The following is a 22,219-nucleotide window of genomic DNA, read 5'->3' on the forward strand; positions in this document are numbered from 1 at the left end:
TTAGGTCTTTCAATCATTTTGAGTCTATTTTTGTGTGTGGTGTAGGGAAATGGTCCAGTTTCATTCTTCTGCATGTGGCTGTCCAATTTTCCCAAACCATTTGTTGAAGAGACTGTCTTTTTTCCATTGGACATTCTTTCCTGCTTTGTCAAAGATTAGTTGACCATAGAATTGAGGGTCCATTTGTGGGCTCTCTATTCTGTTCCATTGATCTATGTGTCTTTTTTTGTGCCAGTACCATACTGTCTTGATGATGACAGCTTTGTAATAGAGTTGGAAGTCTGGAATTGTGATGCCACCAGCTTTGCTTTTCTTTTTCAACATTCCTCTGGCTATTTGGGGTCTTTTCTGGTTCCATTCAAATTTTAGGATTATTTGTTCCATTTCTTTGAAAAAAATGGATGGTATTTTGATGGGGATTGCATTGAATGTGTAGATTGCTCTAGGTAGCACTGACATCTTCACAATATTTGTTCTTCCAATCCATGAGCATAGAACATTTTTCCACTTCTTTGTGTCTTCCTCAATTTCTTTCATGAGTATTCTAGAGTTTTCTGAGTACAGATTCTCTGCCTCTTTGGTTAGATTCATTCCTAGGTATCTTGTGGTTTTGGGTGCAATTGTAAATGGGATCAACTCCTTAATTTCTCTTTCTTTTGTCTTGTTGTTGGTGTATAGGAATGCCACTGATTTCTGTGCATTGATTTTATATCCTGCCACTTTACTGAATTCCTGTATGAGTTCTAGCAGTTTTGGCATGGAGTCTTTTGGGTTTTCCACATAAAGTATCATATCATCTGTAAAAAGTGAGAGTTTGATTTCTTCTTTGGCAATTTAGATGCCTTTTATTTCTTTCTGTTGTCTGATTGCTGTGGCTAGGACTTCTAGTACTATGTTGAATAGCATTGGTGGTAGTGGACATCCCTGCCATGTTCCTGACCTTAGGGGGAAAGCTCTCAGTTTTTCCCCATTGAGAATGATATTTGCTGTGAGTTTTTCATAGATGGCTTTTATGATATTGAGGTATGTACCCTCTATCCCTATACTCTGAAGGGTTTTGATCAAGACAGGATGCTGTACTTTGTCAAATGCTTTTTCTGCATCTATTGGGAGGATCATATGGTTCTTGTTCTTTCTTTTATTAATGTCTTGTATCACATTGATTTGTGGATGTTGAACCAAACTTGCAGCCTAGGGATAAATCCCACTTGGTTGTGGTGAATAATCCTTTTAATGTACTGTTGGATCCTATTGGCTAGTATCTTGGTGAGAATTTTTGCATCCATGTTCATCAAGGATATTGGTCTGTAATTCTCCTTTTTGATGGAGTCTTTGTCTGGTTTTGGGATCAAGGTAATAGTGGCCTCAGAAAACGAGTTTGGAAGTTTTCCTTCCATTTCTAATTTTTGGAACAGTTTCAGAAGAATAGGTATTAATTCTTCTTTAAATGTTTGGTAGAATTCCCCTGGGAAGCCATCTGGCCCTGGGCTTTTGTTTGTTGGGAGATTTTTGATGACTGCTTCAATTTCCTTAGTGGTTATAAGTCTGTTCAGGTTTTCTGTTTCTTCCTGGTTCAGTTTTGGTGGTTTATACATCTCTAGGAATGCATCCATTTCTCAGATTATCTAATTTGCTGGCATATAGTTGCTCATAATATGTTCTTATAATTGTTTGTATTTCTTTGGTGTTGGTTGTGATCTCTCCTCTTTCATTCATGATTTTATTTATTTGGGTCATTTCTCTTTTCTTTTTGATAAGTCTGGCCAGGGGTTTATCAATCTTATTAATTCTTTCAGAGAACCAGCTCCTAGTTTCGTTCATCTGTTCTACTGTTCTTTTGGTTTCTATTTCATTGATTTCTGCTCCGATCTTTATTATTTCTCTTCTCCTGCTGCATTTAGGCTTTATTTGCTGTTCTTTTTCCAGCTCCTTTAAGTGTAGGGTTAGGTTGTGTATTTGAGACTTTTCTTGTATCTTGAGAAAGACTTGTATTGCTATATACTTTTCTCTTAGGACAGCCTTTGCTGCATCCCAAAGATTTTGAACAGTTGTGTTTTCATTTTCATTGGTTTCCATGAATTTTTTTAATTCTTCTTTAATTTCCTGGTTGACCCATTCATTCTTTAGTAGGATGCTCTTTAGCCCCCATGTATTTGAGTTCTATCCAAATTTCCTCTTGTGATTGCGTTCTAGTTTCAAAAAATTGTGGTCAGAAACTATGCAGGGAATGATCCCAATCTTTTGGTACTGGTCGAGACCTGATTTGTGATCTAGGATGTGATCTATTCTGGCGAGAGTTCCATGGGCACTAGAGAAGAATGTGTATTCTGTTGCTTTGGGATGGAATGTTCTGATTATATCTGTGAAGTCCATTTGGTCCAGTGTGTCATTTAAAGTCTTTATTTCCTTGTTGATTTTGTGCTTAGATGATCTGTCCATTTAAGTGAGGGGGGTGTTAAAGTCCCCCACTATTATTGTATTGTTGATGTGTTTCTTTGATTTTGTTATTAATTGGCTTATATAATTGGCTGCTTCCATGCTAGGGGCATAGATATTTACAATTGGTAGATCTTCTTGTTGGATAGACCCTTTAAATATGATATAGTGTCCTTCCTCATCTCTTATTATAGTCTTTGGTTTAAAATCTAATTTGTCTGATATAAATATTGCCACCCCAGCTTTCTTTTGGTGTCCATTAGCATGGTAAATGGTTTTCCATCCCCTCACTTTCAATCTGGAGGTGTATTTGGGTCTAAAATGAGTCTCTTGCAGACAGCATATTGATGGGTCTTGTTTTTTTATCCAACCTGATACCCTGTGTCTTTTGATTGGGGCATTTAGCCCATTTACATTCAGGGTAACTATTGAAAGATATGAATTTAGTGCCATTGTATTGCCTGTAAGGTGACTGTTACTGTATATTGTCTCTGTTCCTTTCTGGTCTATGTTACTTTTAGGCTCTCTCTTTGCTTAGAGGACCCCTTTCAATGTTTCTGGTAGGGCTGGCTTCATGTTTGCAAATTCCTTTAGTTTTTGTTTGTCCTGGAAGCTTTTAATCTCTCCTTCTATTTTCAGTGACCACCTAGCTGGATAGTAATCTTAGCTGCATATTTTTCTCATTTAGTGCTCTGAATATATCATGCCAGTCCTTTCTGGCCTGCGAGGGCTCTGTGGATAGGTCTGTTGCCAATCTAATATTTCTACCATTGTAGGTTACAGACCTCTTGTCCCGAGCTGCTTTCAGATTTTCTCTTTGTCTCTGAGACTCATAAGTTTTACTATTAGATTTTGGGGTGTTGACCTATTTTTATTGATTTTGAGGGGGGTTCTCTGTGCCTCCTGGATTTTGATGCCTGTTTCCTTCCCCAAATTAGGGAAGTTCTCTGCTATAATTTGCTCCAATATACCTTCTGCCTCTCACTCTCTTTCTTCTTCTTCTGGGATCCCAATTCTTCTAATATTGTTTCATCTTATGGTATCACTTATCTCTCGAATTCTGCTCTCATGGTCCAGTAGTTATTTATCTCTCTTTTTCTCAGCTTTATTCTCCATCATTTCGTCTTCTATATCACTAATTCACTCTTCTGCCTCATTTATCCTAGCAGTTAGAGCCTCCATTTTTGATTGGACCTCATTAATAGCCTTTTTGATTTCGACTTGGTTAGATTTTAGTTCTTTTATTTCTCCAGAAAGGGTTTCTATAATAACTTCCATGCTTTTTTCAAGCCCAACTAGTATCTTTAAAATCGTCATTCTGAACTCTAGTTCTGACATCTTACTAATGTCTGTATTGATTAGGTCCCTGGCAGTCAGTACTGCCTCTTGTTCTTTTTTTTAAGGTGATTTTTTTCCATCTTGTCATTTTGTTGAAAGAAGACTAGATGAATAAGAGAACAAAATGCTAACAGGGTAACAACAACCCCAGAAATACATACACTAAACAAATCAGAAGAGACCTGAAACCAGGGGAAAGAAAGAAAAAAGAAAAAAAAAATAAAGAGAGAAAGAAAAAGATTAAAAAAAAACAAACCAAACAGAATATGATCAAATATGATCAGGCTGGTGCATAGATCAGTGCCACACACTAGATTTTGGGCTTATTTTGGTCTGTTAGAAAAAACTGCCTCCCAAAATTTTAAAGAAAGAAAAACCTATATATGTACAAAAATAAGGGTAAATATGATGAAGGGATGGAATATGACTGTACAGATGAAAATTAAAAATATTTTATAAATGGAATTGATAAGATAAGAAGTTGGTTGAAAAAAGAAAGAAGAGGAATTAAAAAAAAAGGGAGAGAATGTGATCAGGCAGGAGACTAGAACAAAGCCATACACTAGAGATTTAGGGTATATTTTGGTGTGTTAGAAGAAACTGTATCCCAAAATTTTAAAGAGAGAACAACTTATATATATATATACCAAAAATAAGGTTAACTACTATGAAGGGGTAGAATATGACTCTAAAAATGAAAAATAAAAAAGATTTTTTAAAAAAGGGATTGATAAGATGTTGGTTGAAAAAGGGAAAAAGAAAATTTCAAAAAAAAAATTAAATTAAAAAAATTAACCTTGAAAGACTAAAGAATCAGGGGGAAAAAAGCCATGAATTCTATGTGCAGTATTCCCCTAGCGCTGGAGTTCTGTCGTTCTCATTGATCAGTAAACTTGGTCTTGGCTGGCTGTTCTTGTTGATCTTCTGGGGGAGGGGCCTGTTGCCATGGTTCCCAAATGTCTTTGCTGGAGGCAGAATTGCCCCGCCCTTGCCTGGTCTGGGCTAAGTAATCTGCTCGGGTTTGCTCTCGGGAGCTTTTATTCCCTGCAAGCTTTCTGTACAGCTTTGGAGGCCGAGAGTGAAAATGGCAGCCTCCCAATCTCCGCCCCAGAGGAGCCGAGAACTTGGGGCCCCACTCCTCAGTGAGCCCTAGAGAAAAGCAGTCATTCACTCCCATATCCCCGGTCTCCAGCCGCACTCCGTGCTCACTGGCCTGTGACCGAGCGTTTCTATCTCTGGCACACGACTCCGTGGAATCTCCAAACCCAGCAGATTCCTGTGGTGCACTCCCGCGCCGCTCCTCCCAGGGGAGGAAGAGGAGTCTCCCTGGGTCTGCTGCTTGTTGGGTCCCTGCTGGAGGAGCAGTGGCCCGACTGTGCCACGGATCACAGTTTATGGCAACCCTGAGCTGAGAGCCCACTCCTGGGCTCCATCTCTGCAGCTGGCTTCCCTGCTCCAATACCTGGGAGGTCTGCCGCACTCAGGCACCCCTGGTCTTTCTGTGACCCCAAGGGTCCTGAGCCCACACTGTCCCAGCGAGTGTTCCACCCCCCCCTTAGCCACTGGAGCGACGTCCCTCAGCGGAGCAGACTTCTAAAAGTTCCGATTTTGTGCTCTGCTGCTCTGTCACTTGCCAGTAGCAGCTGACAGAGGCTCCCTCCCCACAGGGGTCTATCTTCCCGAATATCCCCTCGGATTCACATCTCCGCACATCCTATCTTCCAGAGAGTGGTCGCTTTTCTGTTCAGAGAGTTGCTGCTATTCTTTTCTTCGATCTCCTCTTGAGTTCGTAGGTGTTCAGAATGGTTTGATCCCTATCTAGCCGAATTCCTGGGACCAGACAAAATTTAGGTCTCCTACTCCTCCGCCATCTTGCTCCTCCCCTTGCCTATTTTTTACTGGGTCATTTGTATTTTATTATTGATTTTAGGGCTTCTTTTTACAATCTGGATATGAGATTTTGTCAGATACATGTATTGTAATATTTTCTCAATTTGTGACTTGACTTTTCATTTTCTTAGTGGTATCTTTTGATGAGTGGAAGTTTTTAATTTTGATGAAGTTCAATTTATTATTTCTTTTATGGTTAGTGCTTTTTGTGTTCAGTCTAAAAAATTTTTGCCTACTCTAGATCCCAAAAATATTCTCCTGTATTTTCTTCTTTATAATTTTATAATTTTGACTTTTACATTTAGTACTGTAATACTTTTTTAATATATGGTGTAAGGAATGGATCAAGGTTCTTTTAATTTTTTTTAATAGAAATCCAGTTTTCCCAGCTTAATTTTTGAAAAGACTTTCCTTCCCTCATTGAATGACATTGGTGCTTTTGTCAAAATTCAACTGAACATACACATGTATATTCCCAGTTATGGACTCTCTATTCTGTTCTATTGATATCTTTGTCTATCTTTATGAGAATGCTACACTGTCTTCTATTCCTGAATCTTATATTGTCTTAAAATCAAGTAGTATAACTACTCTAGCTTTATTACTGTTTTGGCCATCTGGTTCTAGGACATCATTGCCATTACTCAAAATTTCATCATTATGCATGACATTTCCTCTTAGGGCTTTCATAATTTACCTTTATTGGGTCGAAGATACTCCTTTATACTCTCAGTTTGCTGAGAAATTTATCATAAATTGGCATTGAATTTTGTCAAAATCTTTTTTTCTGCATCACTTGAAATATCCTATTTTTTTCTATTTTACTCTGTTAACATGGAGGAATATATTGAATAATTATCAAATATGAATACATTCCTGGATTTCCTGATATAAATTCTCCATGGTTCTCTTCTATATTGTTTAGCTGAAATAGAGTCTACCTTGTCTGACATTGGTGTAGCTAATAGATTTTAGTTTTGGTGAGTGTTTGCACGTTATGCCTTTTCCATCCTTTGCTTTTCAGCTTTTTTGTGTCCTTACGTTTAAAGAGTGTCTCTCATAAGCTGCACATGATTAGATTTAGATTTTGTTTCTTAATCAGTTTGATAATACTTATATTTGAATTAGAATATTTAGTTCATTTACAATTGATCTAATTGCTGGTATAATCATATTTATATCTACTTTTTAACTAATTTTTGCTTGTCTTGGCACCATGATTACTTCCATTTATGTTTACTCTCCTTTTGTTTATCTCTTCCTTCTTGCCTTCTTTGGATTAATATAGCATTTTAATATTCAGTTTTCCCATCTATTAATTTGTTAGTTTAACATTCTTTTATTATTCTTTTTATGGTTACCCTAGAGATTATAATAAGGATTTCCTGACTTTTGTAATCTTAAATCAATTAGTAGTTTTATCACTTTCCAAACAAAGCAAGGATCTTAAAATACTTTAATTGCATTTGCTTTGTGTCAACTTTTGTGCTTTTCTGTTGTGCATTTTAATTCTGCACGCATTTTACATCTTATATTACATGACTATTTTTGTTTTGCACAGTCAATACATGCTTATATATTCCTGATACGTAAATCCTCTGATGACTGACTGAGATGATTTTAGTGTGTATTGTAGTTTTATTCTGCTTCACCTGCTGCATCCTATTACTAGGGTACAGCTCTCCAGGGGTCCTGTGTGTCCCCACTGTTTCCTTAGGCTCCACATTCTTTAAATGCCTTTAACTTCAATTGTGATTCCTCAGTGCTGTGATACTTCCAAAAACTTCATTCTGATTTCCTGCAGTTTTCTACTTAACTTTGTATCCTGTGCTTTGTGTAGCCTAAAATTTGCACATTTTTCATGAGGGAACCTACTAAGCACTAGTTCTTTTGTGTGTGTTTGTGTGCGCACGCACGCCATCTGTGACTTCTCTCCAGAATCTTGGCTCCTCAAGTCCTCGTTGCCTTGGAAGACTTGAAATCAATTTTTATGTCTACAGGCCTATGCATTTATAAAGTTTTTCTTGCTTCTTTACCTCTTAGTTAAGACCCTCTACCCACACGCTCAGTCCGTTTTTCCTGAACAAAGAATCAAGTGTTCCAAGGGCAAAATAGCTTGAAGATTATCCACTTACCTTTCTGAAGTTCTCTTCTTTCTGACTTGGATTTTCTGACTTGGATTCTTTCTGACTTGGTACCTTGGATTCTGGTTGCCATGGCAGTTTTCAATGTCTGTAAATGGTTTTTAAAAATATTGAATCTGTTTTTTCTAGTTGTTCTCAGTGGGAGAGTTGTTTTACCCCAGGGTATTACATCTTAGCTGGAAGCAGATGTCCTCTTATACCAATTTTAGTATCTTCCCCTCTCCTTTTTCAGTAAGCTACGATATCACTATGAATTCTTTTAGGGCTATGAGGACTATACGTCTAATACTATGAAGGAAATTGTGTGATAATTGCTATTTGCTTCTTTTTCAGGTTTGATGGGTGGCGACATGAAGATATTAATGCATCTGCTTAAAGAGAAATGGTAGCATAAAATAAACTTTAGTAGAAACTTATCTAATATTGTGAATGTCATAGCCAAGAATATCAGAAGCCTCACACAATTCTAGATTTAAGTGACCTAAAGTCCTTTTTATTATCATTACTTCAATTTTAAGCTTCTTACTAAAATAATTACTTCTTTTTTCTTTTTCTTTTTTCTTCAATTTTTTATATTTTGTCAAGAGATAGGAAAATAGTTGATTGACAATCCTGGTCTTTTTAGCAAATTCAATATATAACAAGGATTCATCATTTTTAAAAAAGATATATTTATTTATTTTAGAGAGTGGGGAAAGGCAAAAGAAGAGAGAATCTTAAGCAGACTCTGTGCTGAGCACTGAGCCCAATGCAGGGCTCAATCTCACAACCCTGAGATCACGACCTGAGCCAAAACCAAGAGTCAGTTGCTTAACTGACTGTGCCAAGCAGGTACCCTAAGGAGTCATCATTTTTAATTGATCAAAATTAAACTAAATTTGAAATTATGATTAATGAATCACAAGTTATTTTTTAAAGATTTATTTATTATTTGAGAGAGAAATAGAGAGCATGAGCAGGAGGGGCAATGCGAGAAGGAGAGGGAGAGAATTTCAAGCAGATTCCTCACTGAGTGTGGAGCCCCTCGTGGGGCTCAATATCATGACCCTGAGATCATGACCTGAGCTGAAATCAAGAGTCAGATGCTCAACTGACTGAGCCACCGAGGCACCCCCATGAATCACAAGTTATGATGAGTTATCAACAGCTATTTTCTGTTTTCCAAACACCTGCATTAATTTGTAATGATCACTTAGTTTCTATGCCATATATAACATGTTAGGCAAACATGATTTTTGCATAATTTAGTTAGATATTTAGCAATAAGTGTTTTTGATATTCCTGAAACTACCAAAGTGTTGAAGAAGCTCAGAAGTATTTCTGGTTTATTTTTCTATTAGGAATATTTCTCCATTCTGTTTTGATTTTTTCAGTCATTCATTCATTTACTATAAATAGGTGACCATATGTATTTTCATGCTCCCCCAAAGTCCCTGGTTACACATTTTGTCATAACATGACTTTTAAAGCACTCCTTTCATTCTTTCTTTTTTTTTTTTTTTTAAAGATTTTATTCATTTGACAGGGAGACACACAGCAAGAGAGGGAACACAAGCAGAGGGAGTGGGAGAGGGAGAAGCAGGCTTCCCGCCAAGCAGGGAGCCCGATGTGGGGCTCAATCATAGGACCCTGGGACCGTGACCTGAGCCAAAGGCAGACGCTTAACGACTGAGCCACCCAGCCGCCCCAGCACTCCTTTCATTCTTTTTTTTTTTTTAAAGATTTTATTTATTTATTTGAGAGAGAGAGAATGAGAGACAGAGAGCACGAGAGGGAAGAGGGTCAGAAGGAGAAGCAGACCCCCCGCCGAGCAGGGAGCCTGATGCGGGACTCGATCCCGGGACTCCAGGATCATGACCCGAGCCGAAGGCAGTCGCTTAACCAACTGAGCCACCCAGGTGCCCCATTTTTTTTTTAAAGATTTTATTTATTTATTTGAGAGAGAGAGAATGAGAGACAGAGCACTCCTTTCATTCTTAAAAGTGATCATTCTTTGCATGAGAGATTATATGGTTTCCTTTTATTTCCAAAAGTTGGGGTAGGAAAAAAGGGGGAATGGTAACTTGACATGGAGCCTGCCCTTCAGAAACTATGGCCTACCAAATGTAGGGAATAAGAATTAACATCAATAACTTATATAATAAGAAATGAAAAGGATCACAGGAGAGATGCAAAGATATAATATATGTTGCAATGTGGTAAAAAAAAACTTGATAAACATGTTTAAATGTTTAAGGAAATATGTGCAAAATTTTGTGAAGAGTAAAGAAGGCTTGGGGAACATATATAAAAGACAAATACTTTTTATCAGGGAGTTACTGAAGTGATAGGAGAGTGAGACTGGAATACCAGAAAGAGGAGAACGAGAAGTGAACTGATGATCTGCAACTGCTTTTCTCAGGGAGCATCTGCCAACTCCAGGCCCTGGCTGGGGACTGAGTATCCAGGCATGACACAAGCTGAGTATCCAGGCATGGCCTAAGCAGAGTCAGCAGAGGGAGGAGAGAAAGCAGAAGAAATGCTGTGGCCATCAGTCTAAGAAATAAAAGGAAAGGCAGAGAGGCTTCGACATATGTCTAGCTTCTCTCTCAAAACATTTGCAATTGCCTGAAATTGCGTGGATCAGAAAGGTTAAAAGATAAACTAAACACTTCTGACATAGAGCATTATTTTCATGGAGTCTTTCAATAATGAGGAGACAGACCCACCTGTGGGGGGGGGGGACAGAAAATGCCTTTAGCAACCACATGGACTGACAAAATTGGAGACTCAGAGGCACTCAATCATGTGGTCAGGGTTCCCCGCCATTTGTCTAATTCTGAAGTTGTGTGGGTCAGGAAGCCAAAAATCTGAACTGAAAATCTCTGAAAAGCTAGCCAGAATCTCCCATAGCCTCTTAATGCTGCAGTGATAAAGACCTACCAGATGCACAGCCAGATGTTCTGTTAAAAGTCCTGAAGGGATATGCCCTACAGTAGACCAATTCCTATCCCAATTATAAAATAACTTTGACTCAGCTCAGTTCTGGATTAGATTAAGATAATCTGTCCCCTCTACTTAACAGGTAAAGTGGTAAAGCACCTCTAGCACAGATGATACCATCTACCATTTACAGCCTCTACAGAATATTATTTTATATGTGTATGTGTGTTTTTGTTTCTATATGTGTGTGAGTGTGGTGTGTGTTTTATATGTTTAGGTGTGGAAGAGTTAGGACAATATTACCAAAAAATCAAGGGAAACAATTAGACAATAAAAGCAGACCCATAGGTAATACATTGATCACTGTTGGAGGGTTAGATCACTGTTAGAAAACTAAATCATTATTCTTTTTTTTTAAAGGTTTTATTTATTTATTTGACAGAGAGAGAGACAGCGAGAGAGGGAACACAAGCAAGGGGAGTGGGAGAGGGAGAAGCAGGCCTCCCGCTGAGCAAGGAGCCTGATGTGGGGCTCGATCCCAGGACCCTGGGATCATGACCTGAGCAGAAGGCAGATGCTTAATGACTGAGCCACCCTGGCACCCCCTAAATCATTATTCTGAACATTTCTTTTATTTATTTATTTATTTATTTATTTATTTATTTATTTATTTAAAGATTTTATTTATTTATTTGAGACAGAGAGAACGAGAGACAGAGAGCATGAGAGGGAGGAGGGTCAGAGGGAGAAGCAGACTCCCCGCCGAGCAGGGGGCCCGATGCGGGACTCGATCCCGGGACTCCAGGATCATGACCTGAGCCGAAGGCAGTCGCTTAACCAACTGAGCCACCCAGGTGCCCATATTCTGAACATCTCTAAGGAAAAGAAAAGAATCATCCATTTGGCTTGTGTTTTCTGTTTGAACTCTACATCAGAGGAACTAAATAGCTGTTGAGGGGAAATTCTACTTTAGAAAAGAAATCTAGTTGACAAATATAGAAAGGATGATAGAATTATAATATTACCATTTTGTAGTTTTGTAATAAAATAGTTGATCTTCATAATGATCATCAGTGACTGCTAAAACCATTAGGTGAAAGGCTGATGGGAAGTTTCATAATGTGTGCATTAGGCTGACCACACTTGAACCCAATGATCAATCTTAATGTGATTAATAGACAACCCAATTTATGTGCTTTTTGGTGTGGTATAATAAGGAGTAAACACTATCTCCTATAAATTATACTCCCTGTACAAACAATCATGAATCTGATCAAGCCCTCAGATCTAACTATCAATTCATAGGCAATATAGGTGACAGAGGAATGTATTAAATGACACTATAGGGACTCAACCAGTAAAATCCATAATCTGGGAAACAATCAGCATGTTTTCAACAAACAGCCATCAAAAAAGAAGAAGGGAATATCTATAGATTAAAAAAGGTTTAAGAGAGTCATCAACAAAATGCAATATGCAGATCTTGTTTGGATGCTGATTTGAAAATCAAAAGTAAAATAAAAATATATGAGACAATCAGGGAAATCTAAGTAATGACTTTAAATTAAACATTTAATATCAAATATTAAAGAATTACTATTAATGTATTTTAGATGTGATAATATTATTATTTTTCCTTTTATTATAAAAATGTGCACCTATATTATAGGCCTTTATACTGAATTACTTATGGATGAAAACATAATGATTTAGCTTTTCTTTAAAGTAAATAAATGGTGGTATAGATGAAACAAGATTCACATATATATTATTATTGAAGCTGAATGATAGGGATGTGGGGGTTCATTTTAACATTTTCTCCATGTTTCTATATTTTTGAAATTTTTCATAATAAAAAGCCATTTTTTAAAGATGTCTGAAAAACAAACAAAGAATAATATGAATTCTCACATACTAGTGTAAATTGGGCAAGCACTTCGTAGAGCAATTTTGCCATGTATAAGAAAGATGAATGTACACTCACAACAATCCACCAACTCTACTTCTAGGTCCATAGCTTAGAAAAACTCTCCCATTTTTGTGTGCAAGGAGACATAATCTAGAATGTTTACTGCAGCATTGCTTAAAATAGCAAAATGTAGGAAACAATCTAAGTGGCCATCAGTAGGAGAATTGATTATATTTTTGGTAGTGTGGTATGTATTCAATTTAGTTTAAGTGAATGAACTAGAACTGTACCTGTTAATGTAATACAAAATGGACAAAATGGGCAAATTGCTGAATGGAAATAGTGTTATACTATTTCAATAAAATTTAATCACTTGGTAAACACTACCGTATATTATTTATTAACACATATGAATATATATGTTGTAAAAGTATTAAAATATGCCAAGTGATGATCCATCCATACCAAATTTTCCCTTGGAAAGGATAGAATTAGTATTAAGAATAATATACAGAGGCTTGGGCGCCTGAGTGGCTCAGTTGTTAAGCGTCTGCCTTCAGCTCAGGTCATGATCCCAGGGTCCTGGGATCGAGCCCCACATCGCATCGGGCTCCCTGCTCAGCGGGGAGCCGGCTTCTCCCTCTCCCACTCCCCCTGCCTGTGTTCCCTCTCTTGCTGTCTCTCTTTCTGTCAAATAAATAAATAAAATCTTTAAAAATATATATATACAGAGGGCTTCACATATATTCTTAATGTTTTCAAAAGAAAGGAAACTTTATATAAGGCAAAATGTTTATATTTGACAAATCTATGACAAATTGAATTTTATTAGGTCATTTTCTATAAGCTCTTATTAGCTTAGAAATCTTTATAATTAAAATTTTCTTTAAAGAACAGTATTTACACCTGTATGGAGAAACTGCACTGTGTGTTTATATAAAGAACATATTAGATACCCAGGCAGTAAAATGAAGAGTGGAAGAAATTACCATTTACAGAGGGCTTACATATACAATCAGAGCTCCACTCTCCACTCTGATGAACGAATATTTAGAAATAAATATTTAAATTCAGATAATAGAAAAAAAATGCATTTGGCTTTGGACAGCAATCAGAGGCAGAAATTATCCTATATTTATCTATAACAACAACAACAACAAAAAACACACACTCTGCTAAAATGGTCTTGAGTGGTTGCTGCCAATCTTTATGATTACTTTGGACAGCTGCCCCATTATTATTTCCATGGTAAACTGACCATCTGGAATTGTATAGACCATTTCTCTCTGCTAAAAGTAGACTCACCTCCAAACCCTATCATAGATATGCAACTTCAGACACAGACAGCTAACCTGCTCTGTACCTAGCTTTCACCTGCTCCTGCCACATCCATTCAATGTCACTAACGTTGTTCCCCACCCCACCCCCAACACCATCCCCCACAATCTGGAGAGAAAAGAGTTTATTTTCTAGTAGAAGTTATGGAAATTCTTGAATAAGGAAAGTGGTTAACATTCATAAGTAAAATGAAGTAAAGTTTGAGATACTCTGAATTAGTCTACGCTAAATCACACTGAGATTTAAAATATCTGGGTCTTTTGTCTGTGCTTTTGTCCCTCCATCCTTCAGAGGAAGGGTTTTAATAGTGATGTCTTAAACTGGGAGAGCATTTTGCTATTTGGAAACATTTTCACATTTACTCTTTCAACAATCCTTTATGGATGAAAAAACTGTATCTGAAAGGGGCAAATACACAGTTGGAGAGTGCCTGGTTTCCTGACCCCTTACCCAGCTGTCTTACTGTTACACTACAATGAATGAAACCTGCTTGTAACAACTTCTCAAGTTCATGTGAAGAATAATTCCTAGCACAGAAACTGACGTATGAATGAACTGTAAAGAAAATAACACATTAAAACAAAGTCATATGGGACTAAGTATACCCGAAGAGAGATGGTCTTTTCTACAAAGGGAGATTTGGACAATGAGAATAGATGAGAGAAACTGTAACAAGCAGTGACTCTATAGAAAGAAAAGAGAAGAGAAGAAAAAAGAAGGAAGAAAGAAAGGAAAAAAGAAAAGAAAAAGAGGAAGAAAGGATAATAGAAGGGAAGAAGAGAAAGAAAAAAAGAGCAAAAGAAAAGAAACAAACTGCACTTTCAGAAGAAATTGAAGAGGAATCTTTCTTACTAAATTTCTGGGGTTTCTTTAAATCCACAGTTTCTGCCAAAAGATTCAAGCACAGATTTGGGACTTATATTTGTCAAGTCTCCATATGCTGCATTTTCCCTCCAAGCTTTTACTCGGGCTTGCTGAATCTGTGGTTGGTTGAATATGTGGTTTTACAGTTGCTAAAAATACCCTGAAGTCAAGCTCCTCTCAGTTTTTGTGCAGTGATAAAACAGACACTCTAGCATCAGATTTTTCAAGGCTTTGGCTTGTAACCTTTAATCAACCACCCCTTTCATAAAAGTAAGCCCTGTAGGCATAGGTCATTTACATTTCACTTCAACACAAAGTGAGTCAGAGACTGAAGAAAATGGCACTATGAAGGAAATGCCATGATTTTTTCAACTACTTCAATCAATAGTGAATTAAGGTGGCTTTGGGATTGCTGGGAGTTACTGTATGGAGTTTGGCTGTCAGTATGACTGCCACCTCTGAAGGAACCCCAGAACTGTCCACTAACTGCAGCAGTTAATTCCAAGTCAGAGCCAGAGGCCACAGAGCTCCCACCCCAGTCCCTGGGAGACAGAAGGGCTGTTGTCCAGGCATGCCACACTCTGTGCACGTATGCTAATGTCAGCACGTCAAGTCTCTGAGCTGTCAGGTCGTTTCCCTGTGGTTATCATCATACACACACCCGGCAGACAAGACAAGCTACATCATTTGCACGGCCCGGTGCAAAAAGAAAACATGAGGCCCCTGGTTGAACACACAGAGGGAAATGTTAAAGAGACTACAATACAAAGCCTTTTCTCCTGTCGTCTCTCTCTCAACCTGTCTTTGTGATTTTTTATTTGCCACTTAATGCTGCACTGCCATGCAGGGTGGGGAGAAGAGACTTGGGGGACAAGTGCATACTCTGCCATGTGCCGCGGCCTCTACTCTGTGACTCCATGCACGTGCAGCCTTCAGGCTGCCAGATCCCCCTCCTACCCGTCCAGTCACTGGGCAGACACTCCAGGGAAATTGAACCAAGCATCTCCCCTTTCCCTTCCCTCCTACCCTCGCCCCTGGTAGACCGGCGATCTCCAAGGGTATTACAACAACAGCAGGTGAACTAGAAGGTACCGGCATGGAGGGTGGGTGAGAAGCTCACCCCCGTGGTGTTGCCTATCAAATGCACTGTGGCCCTGCTAGTCCAGGGAGGGGACGGCCAATCACTGTCTGGAGATGCTATGCAACATGTGCACTTGACCCTGATTTGATCTTCCTGCACCCCTGCCAGTGGTGGAGAGTGGCAGTGATTCCTGGGCAGGGCCAGATAATGAAGCCTCGGAGGGTCCCAGGGGGCACCAGGGAAGTCAGGGAGGCAGGACCATGGGTAAGCTGAGGCTCCAAGCTCCCAGTGCAGATTTCAAAATGATGACTGTAGACCACTAAATCCCAAGTGCAGGGACCTTCTGATGAAGGACATGTGGTGCATTTGTATTGGACACAAGGTCCTGAGCCAGCCCGGGTGGGATCCTGGCTTCCCAGCACCATTGGATCAGGCCACATGTAGACATTATCTACAGGTGGAATTAACTAGGGGAGTCAAGGGACGCAGGAAGTTTGGCAAGGGAAAGCCAAATGCCTTGAATGTATTTCTGCCTTCCTTCCTGAGAAATGAAGTTGTTTTATTATTTTGTAGGTTAAATGTTCTTTCTTACTGATAGCTTCATTTATATAGTCAAACATCATACTTTTATCCCTGGTCATCTACTTGCTGATGTTTTCATTGTTGTCATCATTTTTGTAATTTCAGGTGGGCATATTGAATGTCAGGGACATATTACTTCAGCAAGCTTAATAGCAAACATTATCTCTGTCTATTTTTTTTTTTTAATAAATGGATTATTGCAGTAGTAATGAAGTTACACCAAGGTGTTTCAAGTTTTTATCTCTGGGCGAGGATTTCAAATTATTCTGGGTAGATCATGTACTTTGAAATGGTTTATTGAATGGCCCAAACTTGGAGGGAATACACATACTGATTAATTTTATTTTTCTCTTTTACCTTCAACTGTGCTGTGGAAGACTTTTTTCCCACCTTCTACATTCAGATCAGATTCCTTGATTTCAGGAATTGAAAAGCTATTCCAGTGTATTCTTGTTTCAAACCTCAAATTCACATCTCTCCTTTCTAGCACGTGCCAGGCCTCAGTCTGGAATACATGGAATGGGAAGGGACGTGGTCTGCTCCTGCAATATCTCTGGCTCCTCCCTTTTGTTTCCCCTCCTCTGTCTGCTTTAATGGGAAAAAAGATAGGAAATATAGCCAAAGATTTTGACTTGCCTGCAGCTGATGTGGTCCTCTTCTGATTAACAATGGATAGTTGTCACCAGGGTCTTGGGGTAGGCGGCCCAATGCTGATACATAGAGGATATTTGTGAGTTCTTAGGGACCCTCTAGAGGGGACTTCATCACTGAGAGTTCCTTCATATTGAGATTCCCCCCAATTCAACCAACCTCATCCATCCACCCACAGCCCACCTGCTGATGGTTCACCTTTAGCATCTTGTTCCTGAAATTCTTTTCTGTGATTGGCAGCCGTCTTAGGTGGAGTGATAACAAGATGGTTTTATCCCACTATCTTCTGAAGGGCTGCTTAACTCATGGGAAACCCACTTATCCTCACTCCAACAAATGATGGTAAAAGGCCAACTGCCCATGGCTGTCCCATTAAACTTGCCATGACCAGTCAATGCTCTTCTTCCCTTATCAGATCATCCTATGTGCTGTATAAGGAGACCTCTAGCCAAGGAATGAGATGACATTCTCCCCAAGTGGCAGATTCCTCCAATCTCTCACCACTCCCCCTCTCTCCACCATCAGATACATTTCATCCTGCGAGGGCCAAGAGATAAATGTGACTTTATAGGAAGTGACAACAATGCATTTGTGATAACATAAGATGAAAGAAAATTAGCAATGCAATTGAAATTCACAATAGAAGACATAAATCCACGAACATACTTTAAGGGGGTGATGGGTGGGAAGATTGAGCCTGCATCGGTGTGAGTGGAGGTGGAACCCACGGCCACCAGGAGGAAAGGGGGTGTCCAGAGTGGAGGGAAAGAGCTGATTTTGGACAGACAGACACACAGCAGAAAAAAACATCTGCCACTTGGAAGGAGATGGTCCCATAAGGTAAAAGAAAGAATGCACTCCACTGATGTGGCTTTCAGAAATGAGCCTGGCAGTAAGAAATAGCCAGCCAGTGCAGGGGAGACACGTGGGGGAGGAGATGACATGGAGAAAGGCTCAGGAGCCCGGCTAGGCCCTGGCCCAGGCCCAGGCACCACCTGAGTGGTGTGATCACTCTATCTGTACACGTGTATAACCACTCACTCACTGGGTGTCTTTTTCTTTTCAATCTTCAGGAAGAGGCAGCCAGAATTCTCGCCCACCAGCCAATGTCCGTCGGCACATGTGCAGCTTTGAAAACCCCCACACTGCAGTGAATGTGTAAGATAAGCTGCATGGACAATGTAGTGGTCTGCCCCTTGCTTTCTCTCTCCTGGGTTTTTCCACTTTCTAACATGGAAACAGATGTGCATGCCATCAAGAATGAGGAACCATTTACGTGCCATGGTTTGCACGACTGCCTTAATTTGATTGTCCATCGTTCTTAAAAGGGCACTGTCAAGTTGTTAGTCTTTTTGCTTTTTTAAGTTTCAACGCAAGACACAACACTTTTTCCAATTCTGGAGATTCACTTTTGTTTGTGACTCCTACTCACAAGCTCAAAAGTGAATTTTCCCCCTTCATAAATTTGTCAGCTTTTCCTTGGCAAACAGAGCTCTTTCTTTTTTTTCTTTCTTTTCTTTCTTTCTTTCTTTTTTTTTTTTTTTGCCTTTTTGCTGTTGCACAAATGTTTGAAATGATGCTGTCTGCATTAAAATAAAAGCTATAACTCGAACTTATGGAGAGTTCCGTAATGTCAGCTCGAGGGGGTCGGCACTGACGCGAGCCTCTGCTGGGTGCCTCCCACAGCCTGGGGAGCCCAAAACAAAAGTTTTATGAGTCCTATGAAAAGAGAGTATTACAAAAAGGAAATGTAGTTATTTGTCCCCAGAATTCTGAGTGTTTTTATCAGATTTTCGCCATCTGATAAAAATGGTGCATGTTTGGTCCAATTTTTGACCTTTAGATCTTGACAGTGTCTCTTTAAGTTAACAAAAGAACATAGACCATGTTCAATTCATTGTGCACGGAGTCTGTGGTCATTTTTCAGCTGTTCCTTTACAGCCCATCAAACTCCTGGGAGAGTCAAAGGTACACATTCCTGCAGCAGGAGGGAGTCCACTGATAAGGTGTCTGTGGCTTGAATAGCTCTTCAGATGAGAAGAGCACAATTTGTTCAAATGTTTGCTACTGAACCTGGCTATGGAGGCCAGTGTATGAGGCCACAGTGTCTCTTTCTTCACTCAGTGGAGTGCATTGGGAAGTCTGTGTTCTGATATTCCCTCAAAAAGCCCAAATAGAAAGAGTGTGGTCTCATTCAAATCATACTGATTCTTTAAGGGAAAAATATGGTAGCCATGCCAGTGTGTTTCAGGTGGTGGTCAGGAGGCCCCTGCTCATTGAGATCAAAGCCATTCAAGTCTGCTTGGATGCACTGTCTGTAATTTTCCCAAGTCAAAAGACATTGAGCATTTCTTGCAGCCTGGGCTGAGTCTGACCAAGGGCACAGCAAGGAGATCCTGATTATGACAGCTCCTGGCTGCCTGTCAAAAGGGATTGATGGGAATAGTAGATGTGCTTGTCTTGCTGTGACAGCAAGGCAGAAAGAGAGGAGAGTCACCTAACATTTCATGACTTAATGGTGAGTGCCTAAAAAAGCAAAAGCAAAGGCTGAAAGTGGGTACATTCTTGGTAGGTGATTAAAAAAAAAAAAGCCACAATCAGCAAAGCTGATAGGTTGGTTGTTAAGAATTCTCGGAATAGGATCTGTTCAAGCTTTCTTTCGGGAGACTATAAAGGATCAGGAAAAGATTGAGAAGAGACTCGCAATTTTTAGCCTTGGCTGTTCCTCAACAAACAACAACAAAAAAGATACGTTCTCTCTGTGACCTTCAGTTCCCACAGCTTTTCTGAACAATCCAGGCAAAGGGACTAGTAATGGAGATAAAGCTGCCTACTGGACCATTGTGGTCTGCCTAGATCTATCCTGTTTCTGAGGAATAATCCCAGCAGAGCAATGCAATTGCCCTATGTTTCCAGAGCAAACCATGAGGACTCCAGGTTAGAGCTGAGGAACATCAAATGACTTGCTCTTAAAATTACAGGTGTGGTAGCATGGGGCATAGAAATACAATAATGCTTGACTTGAAGTTCCTTCAAAGGGAATGGAATCTAGATACTCATCTGTACTTCCCGGAGGAATATAATTACAGCTGGTATACCTCTGCTAAAACAATAGTCCTGTACCAACATGATGTCTTCAGTAAACTTTGGCATGAGAATTTCTTTCCTCAGCCAGGAATCATGTTTAGGTTGAACCAATGGCTATTTAAAATGTACTTAGAAAAAATTTAATAAACATCAGAATTCTACTCATTAGTTTGAAACAGATTTGTCAGTTTTCTCAGGACAGTAGACCCTATACCCAGACAAAGTTTATGGAGCCTCCCATACTTTGGTGAGCTCATTTTGTTTGTGGATGTCTTTTTCTTAATTGATTCATTGAAGAGAGCACAAAGCTTAATAAAGGCAAACTGATTTCCTTTGTGCTGTTGTGTATCCTGTATCGTGTATCCTGTATCATATAACTTTAACATATAGAATGTGATTCATCTAAAGATTTAAAAGGAGGACTGTATATTTAGACTTTGAGGTATTATAAATTTTGGCAAGCCAAGTGGTTCTCTGACTAGCTTATGATGTTAGGATTAGAGGAGAGGGATAAATCCACAATGCTATTTAAGACTGATATCTGCAGAAACTACGAAGTTCCCATGTAGTCAAAAAGCATTTGTCTCCAATAACACATCCAGAGATTTTCTACCTTACTAGTGGTGAATCCAAAAGGTGAGAAATTTTAATTATGTTCACATAGGCTTCCATAGATTATATACTGAATATGCAGATTTTTCTGGAAAGCCTTCAAAAGTGTAACTGGCATCAGTGGAAGTCCTTTGTACTGAAGACTAACTTGGCATTGCCTGGGAAAACAAGAGTCTGACTCATAAGGCTTCAAATAGTTCTGATGCCTGTGATTCTACAAGAATCACTACTCACACTTCCTTCTGGTACCAGCTGCGTGAAGCAGGAAGAGGCGAGGCATTTGGACAACACATGTCTGGCATCCCTTTCCGAGTATCTCAGTTGGGGCAGCACCAGCCTTTTTGGAAAGGCCTCGTGTCCCCACCACAGCTGCACGGCCCCAGCAAAACTGCCCATAAGCCTGTAGCTTTGGTTTCTTTTCTGGACTTGGTAAGCCTTTCTCTCCATGCCGTGACTCAATGGCATTTCCTGTTTCCTCTTTCATTTTCAGAGAAAACACATGCTAACCTCTTCAGGTTCCAAGGACTGAGTCTCCCCTCCTTCTGCTAAGGTCTTGCCTTGTCTGTGGGCTCTCTGGATGCCATCCTTATGTCTGTCGTGAAGCTATTAAGCCTCGTGGCAAAGACTTGAATTGGACATAAGGGAGACAGGTGTTGTGTAAGCTTCCCCCTCATGCAGCTTGTGCAGGATGCTTCCCTCCTGATCTCAAACACCCACCCACTGTTATTCCCATTTTAGACCTCTCTGGAGCAGAGAGCAATGTACCCTGCAGATGTAACTAGTACTTACTGAAACAAATAGAACAGACAAGATCACTCCGAATGCCAAAGATATACTAATCTGTTGACACCACCCACTTCTAACCATTCTCTAAAGTGCTGTAAATATTGGGTTTTCTGTTTGGGGGGGATTGTTAGACTAATCTAATGAGAGAAAAACCGAAGCAAGATTCCAAGCCTGTCATGGCTGGCTCGGCAGTCCCAGGCCTGCTTGGCTCTGCACACTCCCAGTGTAGATCACCCTCTACATCCTGGTTCCTCTCAAGCCTAGCAGCCATTTCCTCCAATAACTTCTGTATCAATAAATATATTTAGCCACCTGAGGTATTCACGCCAAGTGCTACTGCATTTGATCTTCAAATATGAGATTGTTTTAGGCCTGATGTCTGCCTTCTGAAGTGAGAGCCGGAAGGGTGGGGTGTTTTGCGACAAGTACGTGGTGTTTCTAGATCAGGTTGCTTTTCCTAAGACTTCTATTTAGGAAACCAAGTAAAATTAAATAATAAAAGGAAGAAGTTGGTGGCTGAAATGGAAGGTATTAAAGTTATCTGGGATTAAATAGAAGACTTATTTCATAGTAATATTG

At 39.4% G+C, this 22,219-nt stretch overlaps 1 protein-coding gene and 1 long non-coding RNA gene across 4 annotated transcripts in view; one reads left to right on the forward strand and one right to left on the reverse strand.

The window, feature by feature from the left end:
- Positions 1-22,219, forward strand: part of GRM1 (glutamate metabotropic receptor 1) — a 418,438-nt gene that overhangs the window by 391,484 nt on the left and 4,735 nt on the right. The window contains exon 8 of one of the 3 annotated variants that reach the window (XM_045866134.1): positions 18,229-18,289. The exons of the other annotated variants lie outside the window; for them this stretch is intronic. Coding sequence (XP_045722090.1) covers positions 18,229-18,289 — 61 coding nt within the window. Of the gene's footprint in view, positions 1-18,228; positions 18,290-22,219 lie in introns of those variants that run through there. 3 annotated transcript variants of the gene reach the window in all.
- LOC123837250 (uncharacterized) overlaps positions 1-22,219 on the reverse strand; it is a 55,120-nt gene that overhangs the window by 29,899 nt on the left and 3,002 nt on the right. The window contains exon 2 of the long non-coding RNA XR_006789174.3: positions 7,800-7,896. This is a non-coding gene — a long non-coding RNA (uncharacterized LOC123837250). The remainder of the gene's footprint in view (positions 1-7,799; positions 7,897-22,219) is intronic.

Source organism: Mirounga angustirostris, unplaced genomic scaffold, assembly GCF_029215605.1.
Source record: "Mirounga angustirostris isolate CCGP_5_RB_7025 unplaced genomic scaffold, mMirAng1.0.hap1 SCAF_8, whole genome shotgun sequence".
Taxonomy (NCBI): Eukaryota; Metazoa; Chordata; class Mammalia; order Carnivora; family Phocidae; genus Mirounga; species Mirounga angustirostris.